General features: G+C 34.5%; 2 protein-coding genes across 2 annotated transcripts; one reads left to right on the top strand and one right to left on the bottom strand.

Annotated features, from left to right (window-relative positions):
- Positions 1 to 1838: 1838 nt before the first annotated feature.
- Positions 1839 to 10253, bottom strand: LOC115451953 (TATA-box-binding protein). Its single transcript, XM_030180374.2, has 4 exons — positions 9574 to 10253; positions 7323 to 7453; positions 4164 to 4407; positions 1839 to 2462 (listed from the first exon to the last, which is right to left on the bottom strand). The coding sequence occupies exons 1-4, from the start codon at positions 9919 to 9921 to the stop codon at positions 2187 to 2189; spliced, it is 999 nt and encodes a 332-aa protein (XP_030036234.1). The 5' UTR covers positions 9922 to 10253; the 3' UTR covers positions 1839 to 2186.
- Positions 10254 to 12959: 2706 nt separating this feature from the next.
- LOC115451950 (ribonucleoside-diphosphate reductase large subunit) lies at positions 12960 to 19304 on the top strand. Its single transcript, XM_030180372.2, has 5 exons — positions 12960 to 12999; positions 14456 to 14544; positions 15279 to 15456; positions 16009 to 16208; positions 16291 to 19304. Exons 1-5 carry the CDS (start codon positions 12960 to 12962, stop codon positions 18178 to 18180), a joined length of 2397 nt encoding a protein of 798 aa, XP_030036232.1. The 3' UTR covers positions 18181 to 19304.
- Positions 19305 to 22070: the final 2766 nt, after the last annotated feature.

Raw genomic sequence — 22070 nt, 5'->3', positions numbered from 1 at the left:
CATCGTTCATAATTATTACACAATCGATAACCTACACTCCAAAATCAAAATTTAGAACCAATTATTATTAGTTACCTATTAACTCTGCCTGCAGAGTTACAGTTATGTCAAAACTCATAGAACAAACATTGTTGTTTATTAGTCCTGTGAGGTTGTTCGTGATTTACAAATAACCCTGTATATACTATACTAGCTTTTGCCCGCGGCTCCGCCTGCGTTATAAAGTATTCCGTTATAAAAGTCACGCTATATATTTTCCCGGGAGTCTATGTTCTACCCAGGGTCTCAAACTGTCTCCATACCATATTTCATCTTAATACGTTGGGTAGTTTTTGAGTTTAACACGTTCAGGCAAACGGATGCAGAGGGGGACTTTTTTTTTTTTTTTTTTAAATAAAACTTTGTTTTAAAATATATTTTGTAGAACTTTTTAAGAGGAACAATCCCGTCATACAGCATTGTTGCATAACTTTAACCGTTTATGCAGCGCACGCAACGGAAACTCAAAACTAATAAATTTTCCCCGTTTTTGCAAAATGTTTCATTACTGCTTCGCTCCTATTGGTCATAGCGTGATGATATATAGCCTATAGCACTCCAAGAACAAAGAGCTATGCAACACAAAAATATTTTTTCAGTTCGAACTGATGGTTCCTGAGATTAGCCATTACTGCTCCGCTCCTACATAGCGTGATGATATATAGCCTATAGCACTCCACGAACAAAGGGCTATCCAACACTAAAAGAATTTTTCAGTTCGAACCGGTAGTTCCTAAGATAAGCCATTACTGCCCCGCTCCTATTGGTTATAGCGTGATGATATATGTATAGCCTATAGCACTCCACGAACAAAGGGCTATCCAACACTAAAAGAATTTTTCAGTTCGAACCGGTAGTTCCTAAGATAAGCCATTACTGCTCCGCTCCTATTGGTCATAGCGTGATGATATATAGCCTATAGCACTCCACGAACAAAGGGCTATCCAACACAAAAATAATTTTTCACATTGAACCGGTAGTTCCTGAGATTAGTGCGTTCAAACAAACAAACTCTTCAGCTTTATATAATAGTATATAAGTATAGATATCATCATTAATATTTTGGGATTTTTAAATTGCATATTATATTATCTGGTCCCTAGTAATCAGAGGTTGAATCTAATGAAAAATATTTTATATTACAGATTGTATTGCAATATTTGATTTTGGCCGATCATAATGAAAGAATAATGTATACTTTGTTCTATCTATGTAGTGAAAATTAGAAACCATACAAATCAATTCAATACAGCTGAATTTGTATATATGGAACAAGTATAAAAGTCTATCCCCCTTATTTATAGACTTTATTTATCTAAGGACAGATCATTGCTGTGATAAGTCTGTTTCTCAGCTTTGTTTATCTGACAGCTTGCTGATCGTTCAGCTTTGTTTATCTGACAGCCAACTAGATTCAAGTTGTATCTCAATATTAGCCAATCACAACAGCCCTATGTCTAAGCACTGCGAAGGCTGCCATGCCGTCAGCACTGAGAAACAGACTTGTTATCAAAAATGCTCCGTCCATAGATAAACAAGATCTATGAATAAGGGAGTATATCTTTTAGTTAGTGTATTTGGAGACAATTCTCCATTTTTATAAATAAAGTGGCGTTCGCACCATGAAGCAAAAAATTCACGCTGTAATTTCCGTTTTATTATGCAAGTTAGCGCGCGCCCTAGCCTCGCCTGTTAACGGCCCTCGGGTCTCCAAGTGCTCTACGAAGTACTTATCGACGTAGGTAAAGATGAGCGACACAGAGGTGTATATAACACTATGTGTAATAAAAATACAATAATATAAGTCAGTTTTTTCTAAATTACAAAAATAAACATTAAAATTTAAAGTCAACATACCTGCACAGAAAACACCAGTCAAGACTACTAAATGATAGAAACTTTCAAAGTGATCACTATAATAATTATGAATGTGGTGTGAATGTGTGGTGGATGCTGGTGACCTTCAAGGTGAATTTGTATTTTGTTAGCACATTAGAAACACTGAATGTAATATTTTGACAGTATAATATTTATAATTAAGAGAATAGTGATCATTTTGAAGTTAATGCATATTTAGTTATATTCTTTGACACTTTCTATCAGATTCTTAATATACAAACGTAAAACTAATTATTAAATTAATATTGTTACTGTTTTTTAAAGCTTTTTAAAATAGGATAAATATTGTCAAATGCTTCATATATCTCTTCCCGCACTTTGGCACCAGTCAGCACAACTTTTCCAGACACAAAAATTAACAGCACTATTCTTGGTTTGACCATTCGATAGATAAGTCCCGGAAAAAGTTCAGGTTCATAAGAACTAAATTGTCCATGTGTAAGCACTAAGCCTTCGAGACGAATAGGGAATTTCACATCGCAACTCCCAACCATATTTTGAATTTTGAAGTCCAAAAACTTTGCCTGTAAAAAAAATTGCATGTTACCATTTTAGAGTCTTCAATAAGCGATTCAAATCTCAATCTTTAATCCGATTTTGAGGATGAACCAATCAAAATAGGTCATTTGAAAGCACTTAAAACAAACTTTGTTCAGATGATTTATTTTTGAGATAAATCGAAAAAATCTATTAGAGTTGTTTATTGAAAATGGCGGTTACTACTGTTATAAATGCGAAGGTTGTGCAAATGCTTGGAATTTCTGCCATAGGATTCATTTTGTTAAAACAGATGTCGTTGGCGTCGTACAGAAAGTCGAATGGAACGTTACAATAATTTAGTAAGGCTAGCATTAGGGAATGCAATCTCATTCTCGCGAGATCTCGGCCATATTTTACGAGACTAAGTCTCGTACATTTTTTTTACGAGATCTCGTGAGATTACCAGATGGAGCGGGCAAGATATTGTCGGCTTTCAGATGAAATACTGGTGGTAGTTTCTCATATGTGAGAGTTCCCCTGGGTAAATACCACCGCAATGTTTATTTCTGCCTCCAAGCAGCAGTGTGTAGTCACTGCTGTGTTCCGATTAGGACATTGTAGCCAGTGTAAGTACTGGGCATAATGAGACTTAACATCTCATGTCTCAGGATGGCCAGCACAGTGGAATACCAAACAATACTCTGTAATTCAAGATGTTGGATCGTGTTTGTGCTATTTATGGGCGGTCGAATCGCTTACCATCAGGCGAACGACAAGCTCGTCTCGTCATTCAAAGCAATAAAAAAAACCCTTGATATGCTGTGTTTTTTGAGAAGCCATTTTCAAAAATACCTTTTTCTATTTAAAACACAGCATGAGAAAAGTTTCATCTGACTAAGGTATTTAAACCTTCTTTTTATTTAATTAGGAACCAAAACAATTCTTATTATTTAATTATGTACTTAATTTAAATGTTTCATATTTTTTAAGAAGATGAAAAGTTCAATTGTAATATTATTAGTTTCTATTACTTATATACTAACCATTATTACTGATTCTTAAAACTAATTATCGCTGCGAAAGGCTGACTTAACAAGGTTACCTAAAGAACGTGTTTATTATTTAACAAGACTGAAATGATTTGACTGGATTCTAAGAAAGAAAATTATAATGTAATAGTAAATTATATAGCTATACTGTTTATTCCAAAATAAAACGGATAGTATGCCAAATTACATGCATGTTTTATTTTTATCTTATATGTTGATAATCAGTAAATGGATTTAATAGCTTTTGCATACGTTTTCTGTAAAATATGCTCAATCTCGCGAGATCTCGGTTGGGTCTAAAATCTCGCGAAATTACATTCCCTAGCTAGCATATTACAATTAGTTTCTAATGGTCGAAGAGGTAAGCGCCGAAAACTACAAATTCTCTTTAAAATCGGTTACAGTGATATTAAATCACATTTGTGGCGTAGATAAATAGCTCGTTGTCAGACTGCCTGATTCGTTGGCGTGCGATGGGGAACCAGCTTTGACTATGTAAAAAAAATCATGTTACGTCGCAGTTCTACCTATTTACTAAAATCTAAAAGTAATTTTGCAAACAATATAAAAAAAAATGTTTAAGAGTCAGTCATAAAACTTATTTGTTTTTCATTATTTGCAAACCTATTTTCAAATTTTATAGTTTGCATTTTTTCAAAATAATTATACGTATAAAAATATACAATGAACTCTCACCGTAAAGCCTAGTTTCTGAATAATCCTAGCATATTTTCTTGCAGCTAGGCGGGAGTCCTCCTCACTTTTGGCTCCGGTACACACCATTTTTCCAGATGAAAATATCAAAGCTGTAGTTCTGGGTTCTCTTATCCTCATAATAACAGCAGCAAAACGTTTGGGGTTATATTCCGCATTTCGGGCGTGTAGTGCAATTTTTTTCAGGTCTAATTTGCAGTTTAAATTTACTGTAGAAACAATATTCCTAAAAAGAGATAAATTCATAAGAAAAAATTCATTATGCACCAAATACATAAATTCTTAGGTAAGTTATTTGTCTAGACTCTAGATGAATAAATAAAAACAAAATTCACGCACCGCAGTGTGCCACAGATCATGCTATACACAGAACAGGGAACAAAGAAAAGAGTGGAATGTCTCCAAGCACACATTCACATATACACATACTATGATCCCTTAAGATTGGGTAAAATCAGCAATCGCGATAAAACGTATAACACTCTAAAGTATTTGCATTAAATTTAACTTAATCAATACTACATATAATGATTTCTTATGTTTACGCGAATGTTAGACATTGAAATTAAACTAATTTTCGGATTCTATCGCGGTGTTAGTATTTTATTTTCTCCCGACGTTTCGAAGACTTTGCAGCCTTCATGGTCACGGGGGGACTGAGGTGTCGTTCATCCGTAAAGTCAAAGTTACAATATCTACCTACATTTTACAATTATACAACTTTTTAAATTTTTTTAGCTGTTGGTGGTCCGATCTACGCAGAATGAGTTCACAGTGTCTTGAAGTCTGGCAGCCGGTCTTTTGGGTTCCGATTTAATTAAATGTAGAACTGGATCCCAGGCTTGTGCAAGCTTCCAACCATCTTCCCTATTGAAATTAGGATGTTTCACCGACACACACCGACGCTCGACGAAGTCTGCAGTCGCTGAACACTCTGAGGGAGGCGCCAATCATTATCTGCGACTAGACAAGCCACAAATCCTCGCCAAAGAACACCGATTCCTGCCTAGGATGATTCGCGAGGCTATTGAAATTAAAAACATCCTAATTTCAATAGGGAAGATGGTTGGAAGCTTGCACAAGCCTGGGATCCAGTTCTACATTTAATTAAATCGGAACCCAAAAGACCGGCTGCCAGACTTCAAGACACTGTGAGCTCATTCTGCGTAGATCGGACCACCAACAGCTAAAATTTAAAAAAATTTAAAAAGTTGTATAATTGTAAAATTTAGGTAGATATTGTAACTTTGACTTTACGGATGAACAACACCTCAGTTCCCCCCGTGACCATGAAGGCTGCAAAAGTCTTCGAAACGTCGGGAGAAAATAAAATACTAACATCGCGATAGAATCCGAAAATTAGTTTAATTTCAATACTACATATATTTTTCCTTCTGTATAAAATATTTATTTAAATTCGATGTAATAGTGCTGCCCCAAGCTAAATGGCGTTTTACATATTTTTTCTATCAAGGACTCTACGTTATTTATTGGGAAAATATTAAATGACGCACAATGCGCTACGCATGCCGGTAATAGTGACGCACCCATACGATACATTCTTCTAAACTTATCGAAGATGCTTATATTGAAACTAAAACAACATTAATAACATTAATAAATGAAATGGATTTAACACAAACCTATATTCATTTGATAAGCACTGTAAAAGTTGTTGGAACTGTTTTGAATATAATTTCAATTTATTTATTGTAATAATATTTTATATTTTAGGTATAGATTCCAAATTATTAATTTACGATTTCGATATTGCATGTTAATAACAATTGAGCTGCACAGAAATAAAATAACCCTGTATAAACGATATAGGAGTATAGTTAACGAAACACGTTTTCGAATAAAAAAAATTTTGGATTTTATCGCGGTTTTTGTATCAATATTTTCACCCGACGTTTTGAAGACTTTGCAACCTTCGTGGTCACGGGGACCTGAGGTGTTGGTTTTCTTTTTGTTTTGTTTGAAAGCTGATGTAGTCGAAATGGTTCTTAGCTATAATTTATGATTATCTGTTTAGGCGTTTGCAGATTATCAAGAAGTTTTTACAATCAATTTATTTTTTATTTTATTTTAAACATATATTATACAGTTGTGAACTTACAACTAAGCCAAAACGCTCACAATGTTACACTATAATAAGTACAATTAACTATTATAATTTACTTAAATTAAATATGGCATGCTTATATATAAACATCTGATGGGATCATAATGTATATCGGCAGTTTGAACCTCATTTAGAAAGGAGTTAATTACTCTGACAGCTCTAGCCGTAGGCGCATTGATAACGTAACGTTTTCGCCAGTCGTCAGACGAAGATTACAACTGGTGCCGGCGACGCTGACCTACTCGACTATAAACTACTCGACTATGCAGGACATAATAGTTTAGTCGCGACAGAACACATGGATTATCTACTTAGTTACGCATTAACATTATGTAATGTATAATCAGTAAGATCTTGCGTCTGAGCTCTAGCGTAAAAAGCCCTACCATGCCAGAGACGTATAAAGATGGGAAAAGAAAGGGGTAATAACGCAGGTCCTCTTGTAGAGATAATTGGCGAATATACACTGAACTCTTTCTATCATAAGAGTATATTTTTCCTCCTTCGGATCCCAAACCACAGTACCAAATTCAAACACACTACGTATCTACATACGCATTGTATTGGTATATTTATATCTCTATACTGAGTGGCAGCTCGAGTTACAAATCCCATTATAGTTTTATTTGCTTTTTTGCAAATGGTCGTAATTTGCTGATCAAACCGCAACTCTCTATCAATAAGGATACCCAAATCTGAGCGCACGCAACGGAAGCTCTCAAAAGTTATAAATTTTCCCCGTTTTTGCAACATTTTCCATTACTGCTCCGCTCATATTGATCATAGCATGATGATATATAGCCTATAGCCATTTACGAACAAAGGGCTATCCAACACTAAAATAATTTTTCAAATCGAACCAGTAGTTTCTGAGATTAGCGCGTTTAAACAAACAAACTCTTCAACTTTATATCATAGTATAATTAACTCTCCCTGGACCGAAAGCTAGGTATGCTCATGGATATGAGCAATATTTTTTATGATAAATTAACTAATATTTTTCAAGCAAAACTTACTGTAATTGAGGAAGTATCCCAGGATCTGCAGAATGAGGAGTCATAGGGGTCATTGGAGCTGGACTGGCTTGGCTCAACAGTTGCTGGCTGGCAAGACTTCCACTAGTTATCAATGGTGACATCATGTTTTGCTATAATAAGATAAAAATAGTATATGAATACAATTGGATACTATATATTTAATAAAAATGAATGTTATCCAAACTCCCGCAAGACTTTCAAATATGCTCAAAAATAAATTTTATTTAACAAGCTTTGAAATCTGGTGGAAGGGGCATCAGTCATTACAGGGAAGAGTTACATTTAGTAAGTAGTAGTAAGTGATGTCACCGGCCTTCCACTGTGGGTGTAAGAAAGAAATGGGAAGATTACGCATGGGCAAAGCTAGAGTCATTTACCACAAGGAGGGGGGAAGGGTCATTGTCCTAAACTAAAAAATAAAATGTCTTGTGTATATGCAGATTGGATAATATTGGTAATTTAATAAGTTAGTAGGCTGATTCAAAATTATTGTCGTTAGCATAACAACTCAGTCTTCTCTCTCTATATGACTCTATAGAATTACCCCACAATGCATCCACTCTTGCTCATATCAATATTTTAAAATATTGTAACAACTGCATTATATGTTAAAAAAAATGTATGCTGTTGTCACAAAAATATTTTTTTTTTTTTAATTATTTTCTGTTACCAATAAAATAATATTCAAAATGAAAAATAGGAAATTATCTAATTTCATATGCAATGAATCAATTTAACCCTTAACTACTTATTGCTTACCAGTGCTCTCAAACACCACACCAATTTTAATTATTGAAATATATATTAATATGTATATGTGGGATAGAGTTCATCCATGTACCTTATCTACATATCAGACAGAAGAGGCCATATGCATGGCGAACGTGAACTTGCGCGGGTTTAGCTTAGACAAGAAAAAAAATTGTCAGCGGCCTTTAGACCTGATACAAGTGGTTATATAATTCCCTTTTTAGGGATATATTTATAACATTGTATTTCTTTGTGTCTCTGCGATCATATAATTTTAGAAAAGTCATAGGTACATGCCCCTGGATTATGAACTTGCAGACGTTTATCTTGACGGTCAGTTCTACTTCCAAAAAGGCTATAGCAGCCTTTTACTATATACATTTCACAAAAACAACACTCTACCATAGCTTATTCTAACAGTAAATATAAAAAAAATGCAAGTTTTGGACAAAATAAATATTATAATAAAATGTCATACTTGCAGTCAGAAATATATTTACACACCTGCCATTGTCACACAAACCTACAAAATTAACAAATAATTAGAAAACTAAAACTAGGACTTAAGACAAAAATATTTATTATTTATGGATAATTTTTGGAAGAATGTTAGAAGAGGTAAAGACTAATATGTGGTTGCATTTAATAAAACAATGTTAAAATAACACTGTTTTATGCTTTACAACTAGACTATATTTAGGACAAATTTATATGGTTGAGATCTATTTTACATATAAAATACATATATTTTCACTCATTTGCAGTAAACAACTCAACTAAGTAGCTATTAATTGGTGCAATAACCCTATATTATTGTTGTCTCATAAAATGAGGGTGTCATGATAATAGATTGGTTTTGAACTATATGAGAAAGTTGTAATTTTTTGTAATATAGGTCAAGGTTCACTTAAAACACATGAATTTTACCATATCTGTCTAGAAAATATATCCTGTTAATTGAATTTTTCACTGTAAATATTGCTACATTAAAATAATGTTATGTTTTTGATTCTCCTCTAATGTTGAAATTTCCATGGTAATTATTTGTTATTATGTTATTAATTACATAAGTAGTATAAAATTTACACAATATTGCTATTTTACATAATACATTAAATACAGTATTATTTGGCTTCATAATAAATACTCATTACATTCCGACTAATAAACAATTATGGTTTATATTGACAAGTTAATCAGGGATATGGAGCTAGAATGTAGGGAATGGATAAACTGACCTAAAAACAAATCATTAAATAATCATAGATAACTTATGATTTATATTCAGTCTAGAGTTGTAATTGAATATAAATTTACAAAATCAAAGTATTATTGAAACAAACTAAATAAGTTGGATGGGATAAGGATCACAAACACATTTCAACAAGATGTGTTATATGTATTATAATATCTGGCCATAAGAATTTATACAAATAATGAATTAATGACAAAATAATATGTAAAAAAGTTAAGTACTTACTGGTGTTTGTGGCTGCATCATCTGTTGAGGTGTAGTATAGCTTGATGTTGGTGCATAAGTATACATATTCCTTTGCGGAGTTCCGAGGATTAATGTACCGAATCCCACTAGTGGCGAGGAACCCAGCGGCGCCATTGAATGTTGTTGAGACTGTTGTTGGGACTGCTGCTGGGACTGTTGTGACTGCTGCTGCTGTTGTTGCGATTGTTGTTGCTGCTGTTGCTGCTGCTGCTGCTGTTGTTGTTGCTGTTGCATAGCATTTGGCAATATCTGTTGGTCCTCCTCTGGTTGATGTAATGGTGTACCTATTCCAGGTATATTGTATGGACTGGGTAGCATTTGATCCATGTTTTTTAACTATATTACAAGCAAATAATACTCTGTATTTATAAACAATTAGTTAACTATAGAAAACTTATGGCAGTTTTACGTAAACTGATTAGTGATTTACTGGAGTATTGACAACAGCACAACCTTTTCACAGATACAGAAAGCATGTAGGTATACCAATATTACAAAATAACACTATTTTACAAAAACACTTCGGTGACAATTAATAAACAATAACGAATTTCGATTTTCTTCGTTAAGCGCGGTGTATGTTTGTATCAAAAAGTAAGTTAGGTCAAAATATAATATCTACCAGAGACAAACTAGAAATATCAACTACAAGTGGCAAGTAATGTTGAGTAGGACATACAAGAGGCGGTACATTTGTCCGGTACATGACGTTAAAATGTAAGAGTGGCTCAAAATTATAAATTGTACTACTTCAAATTTTATGTCGCGGCAGTCGCGTTACTTATTCTCCGTCTCTGGTAAACTGTAGGACGAGGACAGCGAGGTAGAGAACCGCATGTTACAAATTACAATAGGACTTTAATTTTTACAATGGACATTACATTACTGCGTTTCGAGTCGCGAGCGAGAGTGAAATATTTTGAGGGTTAACATTTCAAAATACTGTAAGATACGCATTGAAGCGCCGAGCCTCACTACGCCTCGCCTCATTTGAAGTAGGACGTTGTACCGGCTCAATGCTTAAAAGAGGCTACTCTTACAAACTCTTTTTTATGTCATGTCCTACCCAACTCTAGTGGCAAGTAGATAAGTCAGGGTTAACAACTCCTAAAAAAAAAGGACTAAACTCACGATAAAATATCCCCCAATAGCCCTAAAAGCAAATGCAAAAACTCCAAGAAAAGCACTGTACTGTCAATGTTATTTTGTATGGTGTAGTGTATACTAGTGTATATATACGTATACCCAATATGTATACGTATCTAAGAATATAATTGAAATAAGTTCCCTGTTTTATTAAAATTTAAAGGCCGAAGCCATGCCTGTAGTTGTGAGGATCAAAGAGAATTATAATACAGCGTCTCAGAACAAGGCTTGTCATTGTTCTGAGTAAGCGTGGATAGTGAGTGAGGTGTATTTGGAATTATTGTATTACGCTTTGTAGAAAAACTTGAACGTTTTGCGTTTTTAATCGTTTTTTGTTCAGTCAAACAGTAATTCATGAAAACATTTTTATGGCTCTAAAAATAGCCCTAAATTTTTTTGGGCCCTGAAAAAAGCTCACTACACTTATTTTAGCCCTAAATTTAGGGCTAAAAGCCCTAAGTTGGCAAACCTGAGATAAGTATTTTTTATAAAAATTCTGGAAACTAGTCTATTGAGACCAACTTCCTTATACTTTTAAAACATTAGCCTAATTTATCCTCATATATAGCTTGGCAAAAAAGCGTAGAAATGGAACTAATCCTTTATTTTACCTGGCAGCACTATCACATCTTTGATCTTTGTGGGACTTTTTGGCGGGAAGTCAAACAGGGCGGTTCGAAAAAAGCGCGGGAACCTTCAAGTGATTAGGCGGGCTTAAAATATATTTTAAAATTTTTATATTAAAATATAACGAAATCCTAATAATTTAGTAAAAGTAAATAAAACTACTGATAAGATATTAGCTAAATAAATATTTAATTCTTTTCTTGCAATGGGGAAGGGTCGAACGAAGAAGCGGAAAAAAGATAGCTTAGGGGATACTGTTGAAGATAAGCCTGAGGAAACCTCAGGTGATTCTTCATCCTCAGAGTGTGAAGAGGAGCAATTAGAGGTTGTAAAATATGCACCATATTATGTCACAGACTATACAAGGAGATATCCTGAAGATGCTGCAGCTGCGGAGTTTGTAGTATTCGTAGAATCTGCAGATAATCAACGTTCCATTGGATCCAGGGATCTGCTTTCATTATCTACTTGCTTATAAAGACTTAACAAAGGGGTTAAATATCTGAGAAGTTTAAATAAATTTAAAATTGGTGTTTATTTTGAAAAGCCTGGTCTTGCCAATGCATTTTTAAATAACCAAACTTTCCTAAAAGAATATCATTTTAAAGCCAGTATTCCTGCCTATTCAACAGAAGTTACAGGCATTATAAGAACTGTACCAATAAAATTAACAAATAAGAAAATTTTTACAATGTTGTCTACCTATAAAAAAATCATCTGTGTCCGAAGAATTTTGCGCAAAACTAACACTGACAATGGTTTTATTCAACAGCCAACCCAAACTGTAGCAATCACATTTGCAGCTTCTGTTCTTCCGGACCATGTCGATTTAGCAGGGTGGAGACATGACATCACAAAGTATGTGCCTCCAGTCAAACAATGCTACCGGTGCTTGAGGTATGGCCATTTATCTAAATTTTACTTTTCGGTACTAGCATATCACTATTGTAAGGGGCGGAGTCGGCACCATTTTATGCATTAAATGTGCCGCATGTCACGTGACCATATCACTCATCCTCTATACTGTTTTATCATTGGTTACAACTCAGAACAATGACAAGCATGTTCTGAGGGTTACAACTTACAATCAAAATTCACAAATGTCAAAGATGTGGTAATGTTGCCAGGTGAAATAAAAGATTAGTTCTGTTCCTACACTTTTTTGGCAAGCTATACATACTATTTTTCATAGGCCTGGATCAACGTTTTATACCGTCTTATAAATTTAGCTGTCCTATTCAATATTCATATTCTAAATAAATATCATAAAAAGTCTACTTTTGATTACCTTACACACTATGTACCTATCATAAAATAACCTGTTTCCATGGACTAGTAGCAGCGTACGGAGTAGTGGACTGAGTGACATTAGGCTATTTTATGACAAAGTATAATGCCATTTATATTTTATCTGGCAGCACTGGTTCCCGCTTTTTTCAACGTCAATTTCCAGGGTTGAGTAATTTTACCGGTTCAAGCAGGTCGACGTTTCCTTTAAGATAACACAGGACACTGGTTTTATAATTATAATATTGGTCTTTAATTCCCTAGCTTGTTAATTGTCTAACTTTCATCAAAATTATATCTCCAAAATGGTTGGAAAAACCAATAAACTCTACGTATATAAGAGAGGTAATTTTTTTGTTGTATTTTATTAGAATTTTCTATAGGTCGATCACTATTTGCTTTTCGATAATCTTTCCACCTTAGTCTAGAATATTTCGCTTGCTTTTGAAGGTGTGTGTAGATAATATAGTTTTTAGTATGTCAAATCCAGGCAAAAGTGATGAATGACTTTCTTCGTATAAATTTTACTTCCATAAATTTATAGCTGCTATAATATTTATCAAACCAAGATAACGCTTTTTGTATTTCCTTCTTTTGTAATCAATGAAGGGATTTTTTGTTTTTATTTAGGTGTTAAGATAATCTCAAAAAGCTCAATTTTCGATGACCAGACTAAAAAGTATGAGAAATAAAGTCCAAATTAATTTTTCATGTTACTTTAGTGTGTGATCTAACTGGGTCATGATAGATATTGTGCCTATTTTACACGTCTAGTCCAATTTATTACATAAAGATCTCTTTTAATTAAGCTTTTGATTCTCCTGTCTACCAAAATGTTACTTTAGTACTTATAACTTAGGAACCAATAATCCAAAAGTGATGACTATTTTATAAAATATATGTTTATAATTTTATTAAAATATATACAGGGTAATTTTGACATTGTGTTAATTAATGTGACATTTGTCTTGCCTCTCCTAATATTGTGCTAAGAACTATCCAAGAATAATGAATATCATTATGAAAAATCCCGGTTTTACTTCCTGTTTTTTTTTATCATTTTATAGATTAAGTTGAATATATTATGTGATTGCGTGTATTTCTGATTGAACATGTGATGTAAATGCTGTGACAATTTTTATATTAGTAGTAGTACTGGTATAAAGATGTGTAAAATTAAAATTACTTATATTGATATTTATGTTGTTTGAAACTTAAACTTTTTTTTATTTTACATCTAAGGTTTGAGTAACTCATTATAAAGTTATTTTCAGAAAGAGAAATGTATGGTTTTATTTAGCAATGCAATGTCAAAATGACCCTGTATATCAATGAAATTACACAATTTTACATCTGGATCTTAGAATATTAAGATTACATATTATAGTCACTAAGGGCCTGTTTCACCATGTGAATGTTAATAGTCTAATATTATAAAATATGAGTTCAAAATAGAAAAGTCGTCAATAAGTAGAAAAGTCAATAAACCACAACGTCAACATCAAGAAGTCAATGTACACAACCAAGCTTGATCAGCTTGTGGTTGTGTACAGAATGGTGCTCATGATATAAGAACTTGCGTCTAAGTGTAAACCTGGATTTGAATAAAAAATATTAGTCAAATAAGTTAAATTATTTGTTATTCATGTGAATAATTAAGTTATAATAGTGATGTTTTGGTTGCCATTTTAGTTCTGATTTTGAACAAATAGTTTATATAGCCATTTATGTATATAGAATATATGTCAATGTATGATTTTATTATATTTTATTGTATTATGTTATTGTTTTCGTTTTGAAGGTGGACGAATGGAAGAAGTTCATATTGACAAAATCACCTCTAGGATAAAGAAATTATGTTATGGACTCAACATGGATTTTGTGGATCCTGTAAGTAAAATTCATTTGTTTATTTCAATTAACCATTCTAGAGACTCGATCCATTGTTAAAATGGACTAAGGCCTATTTCACATGTGAGCTTTTTTAATGTTTGAAAAGCTTCCAAATACAACAAATGCATTCCCAAGTATATATTGACACATCAGAGATTTTAAAAAGTGATGCTTTTTTTATCAAGCAATGTAAATAAAATAGTCCCTATAGTGCACTGCCTGGGGCGTTAAAAACGTTAATACCTCGGATTTCTCAGGGGGAAGATGAAAATAAATGATTTTTGCGGGAATGTGTTATTAATAAATAACAATTTCTACCTATTTAAAAGTTGTGCATTTGATTTTATAATAGAAAAAAAATGATGATTGCAGTATAATGATTTCTTATATTTACGCGAATGTTAGACACTAAAATTAAACTATTTTTCGGATTTTATCACAATTTTTATATTTTAATTATCTCCTGACGTTGCAGCCTTCGTAGTCACGGGGGTACTGAGGTGTTCTTCATCTGCAAAGTCAAAGTCCCCCCCGTGACCATGAAGGCTGCAAAGTCTTCGAAACGTCGGGAGAAAAATAAAAAACAAAAAACCGCGATAGAATCCGGAAAATTAGTTTAATTTCAATGTCTAACATTCGCGTAAACATAAGAAATCATTATTACTTATATACATTTTATTCTTATCATTATACCTTGAAACTTAATTGAATCTGCACTTACTTTTGCCTAGGTATGCATCACACTGAAAGTAATAAGTGGCATATACTCAGGAGTAACAACAGTTGAACTTGATAACTTGGCCGCTGAAACTGCAGCTACAATGACTACAGACCATCCTGATTATGCTGTGCTAGCGGCTAGATTGGCTATATCCAACTTGCATAAAGAAACAAAAAAACATTTCTCAGGTAATTCTTTTAACTTCACAACACTTAAACTTAAATTTAAGTAATCTATGGCAAAATACATTATATTTAATGAAAAGTCCTGTAAGCAATGGTCCAAAGGAAAATCAGTGATAGGGTAGGTTAATTAACCTAACTCAAATACTAAATTAGGCCTTGGTATTCCTACGCCTACTGATTCCAAAGTTATTGCATTTTTTTATTTTTTTGTTAAAATTAACGATTCTGTTAACAATATTGAATTTTCCACAAGGAACATGGCAAATTACTTAATATGATTTAGTAGTTCCCTTCACCGATATTCTCTTGTTGCGCTAGTGTAGATGTTACAACAAATTCAGAAGTGAGCTTAATAGTGACATATTACAAAATAGGGCAGCAGATGATTTACCATGATGAGCCTCACAATATTTTTTTATAAAATCAAGACTTTTTGCCAATTAGTAGATTCTGCAAACATCCTTATAATTAAATATAAATATTAAAATTATGGTCGTATTTAAAATGCGACGATATTTTTTCGATAAGTACATAATATTACATTTTTGTTTTCAGATGTTATGACAGATTTGTACAATATTATCAATCCACATACCAAAAAGCAAAGCCCCATGATATCAAAATTTCACTACGATATAATCATGAAACACAAAGAACGGTTGGATTCTGCTATTGTGTATGACAGAGATTTTAAATATAACTACTTTGGTTTTAAAACTTTGGAGCGATCATACTTGTTGAAGATAAACAACAAGGTAAGTATTTAATTATGCAGGGTTTTGTATAAGTGAAGGTGCTTCTATATCCAAGTTCAGCATGATTTTTATGTTATTGCAGGTTGCTGAACGGCCACAACACATGCTGATGCGTGTGTCTATAGGAATACACGGTGAAGATATTGATGCTGCAATTGATACATATAATTTACTGTCGGAAAAATATTTTACCCATGCCAGCCCGACATTATTTTCAGCAGCAACGCCACGACCACAGCTATCTTCATGCTTCTTAGTTGCAATGAAGGATGATAGTATTGAAGGCATATATGACACATTAAAGCAATGTGCTTTAATATCTAAATCTGCTGGAGGTATTGGAGTCCATGTTCACTGCATAAGAGCCAAAGGCACTTATATTGCTGGAACAAATGGTGTCTCCAATGGCCTTGTCCCTATGTTGCGAGTGTATAACAATACTGCCAGATATGTAGATCAAGGGGGCAATAAACGTCCTGGAGCTTTTGCAGTATACTTGGAACCATGGCATGCAGATATTTTCGAATTCTTAGATCTGAAAAAAAATACTGGCAAAGAAGAAGTACGAGCTAGAGAACTCTTTTATGCTTTATGGATACCTGATTTATTTATGAAAAGAGTAGAGAGTAATGAAAATTGGAGTCTTATGTGTCCTCATGACTGTCCAGGCTTAGCAGATTGTTGGGGAGAAGAATTTGAGGCACTATACAAGAAATATGAAAAAGAAAATCGATTTGTTAAGCAAGTTAAAGCTCAGGCTCTGTGGAAAGCTATTATAGAAGCACAAGTAGAAACGGGAACACCATATATGTTGTATAAAGACTCGTGCAACCGCAAAAGTAACCAAAAAAATCTAGGAACTATTAAGTGCAGCAATTTGTGTACTGAAATAGTGGAGTACACTTCAGCTGATGAGGTTGCTGTTTGCAATTTGGCCTCTATTGCACTTAACATGTTTGTCAATGAAGATAAAACATACAATTTTGATAAACTAAAAGAAGTTACAAAAATCATAACACAGAATCTTAATAAAATTATTGAAGTTAATTATTACCCAGTTCCTGAAGCTAAAACATCCAATATGAGACACAGACCAATTGGTATAGGAGTGCAAGGATTAGCAGACACATTTATTCTTATGCGTATTCCATACGATAGTGAACCGGCCATAAAGCTAAATCAACAAATATTTGAAACAATTTATTACGGAGCACTTGAAGCAAGCTGTCAATTAGCCGAAAAATATGGAGTCTATGAAACTTATGAAGGCAGTCCGGCGAGCCAAGGAATTTTACAATACGATATGTGGAATAAGACTCCAACTAACTTGTGGGACTGGACTGCCTTGAAAGAAAAAATTGCAAAACATGGCCTTAGAAACTCACTTTTAGTAGCTCCCATGCCCACAGCATCTACAGCTCAAATTCTTGGCAATAATGAGTCATTTGAACCCATAACCTCCAATATATATCAGAGACGCGTTCTATCAGGTGAATTTCAAGTTGTTAATCACCATCTATTACGTGATCTCACAGAAGCTGAATTGTGGGATGAAGACATGAAAAACCTTATCATCCACAACAATGGCTCCATACAAAGCATTGAGGTAATTCCTAAAGAAATTAGAGATTTGTACAAAACTGTTTGGGAAATTTCTGTTAAGACCACTATTCAAATGGCAGCAGACAGGGGAGCATTTATAGATCAAAGCCAATCATTCAACATTCATGTTGCAGAACCTAATTATGGGAAGCTAACTTCTATTCATTTTTATTCCTGGAAAATGGGTTTGAAAACAGGAATGTATTATCTACGTACTAAACCTGCAGCAAACGCTATACAATTTACTGTAGACAAATCTAAAGTTAAAAGCAAGGTAGCAAATAGTAAGGCCGAAGCTGATGAAGCTAATATGGCTGCTATAACTTGTTCTTTACAAAATAAAGACGAATGTTTAAGTTGCGGATCATAAATTTGATGACAAAATCATTTTATGCTTTTTATATCATAATTTTTATGTCAATAGTATTTGTTAAATGTCAATTTAATCATAAGGAGTGTACACATCTGTCGAATCCGCTACATGCTTGTCGCTCGCGTACTAAAGCTTATGCACACAATGTTTTTTTAAGCAAGCTGTGGGCTTAGAATGAAAATCCCACGACAGGACTCTATATTGTTTTATTAGGATTGGTTAAGAGATCAACATGTGACTGACACATTGGTCTCACGATCAATAGGAAAAGGTCATTCTAAAGGGGCAGATTTTTTAGACTGAAACGTGCAGAGTGCGTTAGAATTAGAAACACATCGTATAGCTTTAAAACAGGGTCTCTTTAATAAATAGCTGTGATCATAAAAACGCACTAGAATGTCTCTAATTTCGTGAGTATGCTTCTTGTAGTGAAGAATTATTGTCTTACGATAAAGAGCCAATAAATTATTATCTATAACATGCACCAAAAATATGTAATACTCTCTTGCTAACTTGCTTTTGATGCTTTTGGATCATTATATACTAGCGCAATTCTAAACGGCACAACACGCCTTCCGCTTGGGAGTGACTCGCAAAGAAATTGCACAAGGAATCCACACAAACAGTTACTGGACCTAAAGCAAATTAGCACGTTAGCTGGATGTGTACGGCGCACATTGTGAGCTGCCTTTCATATCTGATCAGTTTATTTCCCTATATATTATGGAATACAATGTAAATTTAATACAGCGTCGACTAGGCGTGCTGAGTCAAACACTATCGAGTCTGATTAATTCGCCTTTTAGACATTAACTATAAACTGTGTCTATAGAACACGCTGCAGCGCGCCGTACCGTGTCGCCGCATATACAAAATACATGCTGTATGATTCCATACTTATTGTTCTCATGTCAACGCCAGGCATAATAGGTATCATAAAAGTAAGACTGAGTTAAGCATATATTTTTTTATTTTGGAGTAATATTGGATGTGACTTTTTTATTAACAACCTTGTCCTTACAGTAAAATCAAGTGAATTGCTATAAGCCTTGTACGTTGGAATAAATATGCGATATATATCATATTATGTATTAACATGAATATATTCGTACTAATTGTTTTTTTTTTTTTTCATTTAATACTTCAGTTCAGTACCCGTAACGTTACGCAATGCAACGCAGGTTGGCATGTGAACTAAATATCAAAATAATACAAAATATGTGTTGTCTTAAAGCACGTTTTGCTAACGCTTCTCTTAATGGGGATCACAGAGACAATATATCCACAAATCTGCCTAATATCCAATATTACTCTTCAAATTTATTCTGTCAACTACCTGAGTTTTTTTTTGTGTATCGGATCCCGCAGGCAACACCGGGGGAAACCTTCGAATGGGATACTCTGGAACCCCCCGACTGCTACTGCAGAGTCCTGGAGGAAAGTTAGGAGGGAATATCTGGAGGAGTGTAGGTGAAAGAAAAGGAACCCGCTAAGATGGGCGGAGGGAAGAAGGGCAGGAAATGTCCGCGGGCCCTCATAGACCTCCATTTGTATTGACAACCAATACGTATACTTACACGCTAAACTTTGTGTCTAGGGCCGCGTAAATGTACCCCCTCTCCCGTATATGGGTGTGCATTTGGCGTGGAAACCGAGGAACTACGTGAGGTTAGAAGTAGCGGGGGTACTTACAGGGGCATTACGAGTAGTTCTGCCAATATATTATCGCATTATGTAACATTGGAAATATAGACGTGGGATGGAATAAGTATACTTAATTGAAACGTGATATTTCTATCGTTATTACTTTTTTTACAGTTTTTATAGTAGCATATTATTATTTGTTAAATATTTTTGCACATAATGTTAACATATTATAACCTAAATATAATTTAGTAGGTGGGTACATATGTGATGTATGCCAATATGAAATACAATCAAATAATATAATTTCAAATATTTACGATAGATTTTTTTATCATAGTGGCGGCCTGAGTTCTAAGATTATATACTTACAGCGGACATTGAGAAAATTGTCACACAAAAATAATGCGCTCATGCGATGGTTACTCAATCCACCGTGAAATAGCAAAACACCTATGTCAAATAAAATAGAAAATGCTTCATCTTTTACACGGTAGATGACACGAGATTGTATTAAGTGTTTACCATTGACGGTCCTAATATATCGAAAATTTCTTGTTGATATTTTACAGTAACCCGTACATGTATTTTAACCTTTGGCGATGCATTTAGAAATGGAAATTTAACTGAAATAAAAATGTTTAGTCCACATAAAATCGCATTCTTAGAAACAAATTTAAAATAAAATCAGCCGTAAAAATACTTACTAATATTGACAACAAAAAAAAGATAAAAAATGACGTAAAATACAATCGAGGTATTCCCCATAAAATCTAAATAAAAAGGGTTGCCAATTTGCGAGAACAAAATAAAAAACGTACAATACAATCGAGGGATTCCCTGTAAATCATACTGTTAATTCCCTATTTTTATTATTAAAATGAAAAACCAATGTTACGTTACGAGTTGCGTGTTGACACAGATAATGACGATACCGATTGTACTTTAAATAAGTAACACAACACTTTATTTATTACCAAAACACGAAATAAAATAACGCTTACACAAACACAGCAGCACGTAAATTGACACTGCAACACTAAAGCACTCAAATACACCAAACACTACGCAGTTACACACAATTTACGGTATTCACTTCGATATCGCTCGTAGTTCGCTCTTAATCTCGTCGTAAACAAGACTGACTCGCGGCGGCCGCGCGCGCTAGATATATACCCGGCGGCATGTACTATCGATGTCTGTGGAACATTTTCGAAAGATCCAAAATGGTCGGCAACTCTCTAATAAAATTGGGATCCGTTATCATATTTCCATGACATTCCGGAAACATCGAGATCTTTCGAGAACGTTCTATCACCGAACCTTCCACTCGGTTAAGCGCTATTATCGGCGACTGTCACTAGATGTAACAATATGTAGCAAGCACCGAATTACAATCCCGAATTAAAATCCCGTTTAATGCAATTTGGAATCTTTATCTCAGTAATATATGGGTGCATTTGTATTTATGGAGAATATAACTGTATTATTTTATTTAATAAGTTGTCGCTTGGGTGTGTGATTTGAGTGCCTCGTCGGGGCAGGGAAATAATGCCAAAAAAAAACACTGAGTAACTAATATGATTTTTATATCACTATAACATTAAGTACTACCATAAACAAAAAAAAAACAACAGTGTAGGCTCAAGCGTACGAGTCGCGCCCGCGCGCGCTTCCACCCCGGGAGAGAGTTATTCGGGCACTGGGGGAGCGCGGAGCGATGAACGCGGGCGCAAACCGTAGGCTTTTGAGCGGGGTGCGAGGGGTGGCGCGAAGGGTGGTGGCGCGTGATGCCGCTGTATACTATGGCGGCGGGACCTTCACGACGACTCTTGTCAGCCGTGGCCTTGCGACGTTCCTGCTGCTGCCGTACTCTTGCGGCAAGCCTTGGCAAAAGTGTAGCAAACTTCTTTAAATAGGGAGTGATTTGTGGGACGAACTTTTCTTGCTCAATCACTCGGCCCAAATCACAACTCACTTCAATGGGAGACCGCAGCTCTCGCGCGAAGTTAAGAAAGGAGGCCGTCTGGCCTGTACCCTGGTTATAGGAGGTGTTCAATACAAATCGTACCGCTGGCAATGCACCGACCCAGTTGCAGTGTTCGGGTCCTACCATCATAGCCAACGCTTGTTTCATGTCACGATTCTTTCGTTCAGCTGGGTTGGCCTCGGGGTGATAAGCAGGTGTTAAGCTCTGCTTTACGCCGAGCACTAATAACGCTTTCTGCATTACAGCTGACACA

This window comes from Manduca sexta, chromosome 24, assembly GCF_014839805.1.
Source record: "Manduca sexta isolate Smith_Timp_Sample1 chromosome 24, JHU_Msex_v1.0, whole genome shotgun sequence".
Classification (NCBI taxonomy): domain Eukaryota; kingdom Metazoa; phylum Arthropoda; class Insecta; order Lepidoptera; family Sphingidae; genus Manduca; species Manduca sexta.
This window is presented reverse-complemented; position numbering and strand designations above follow the sequence as displayed.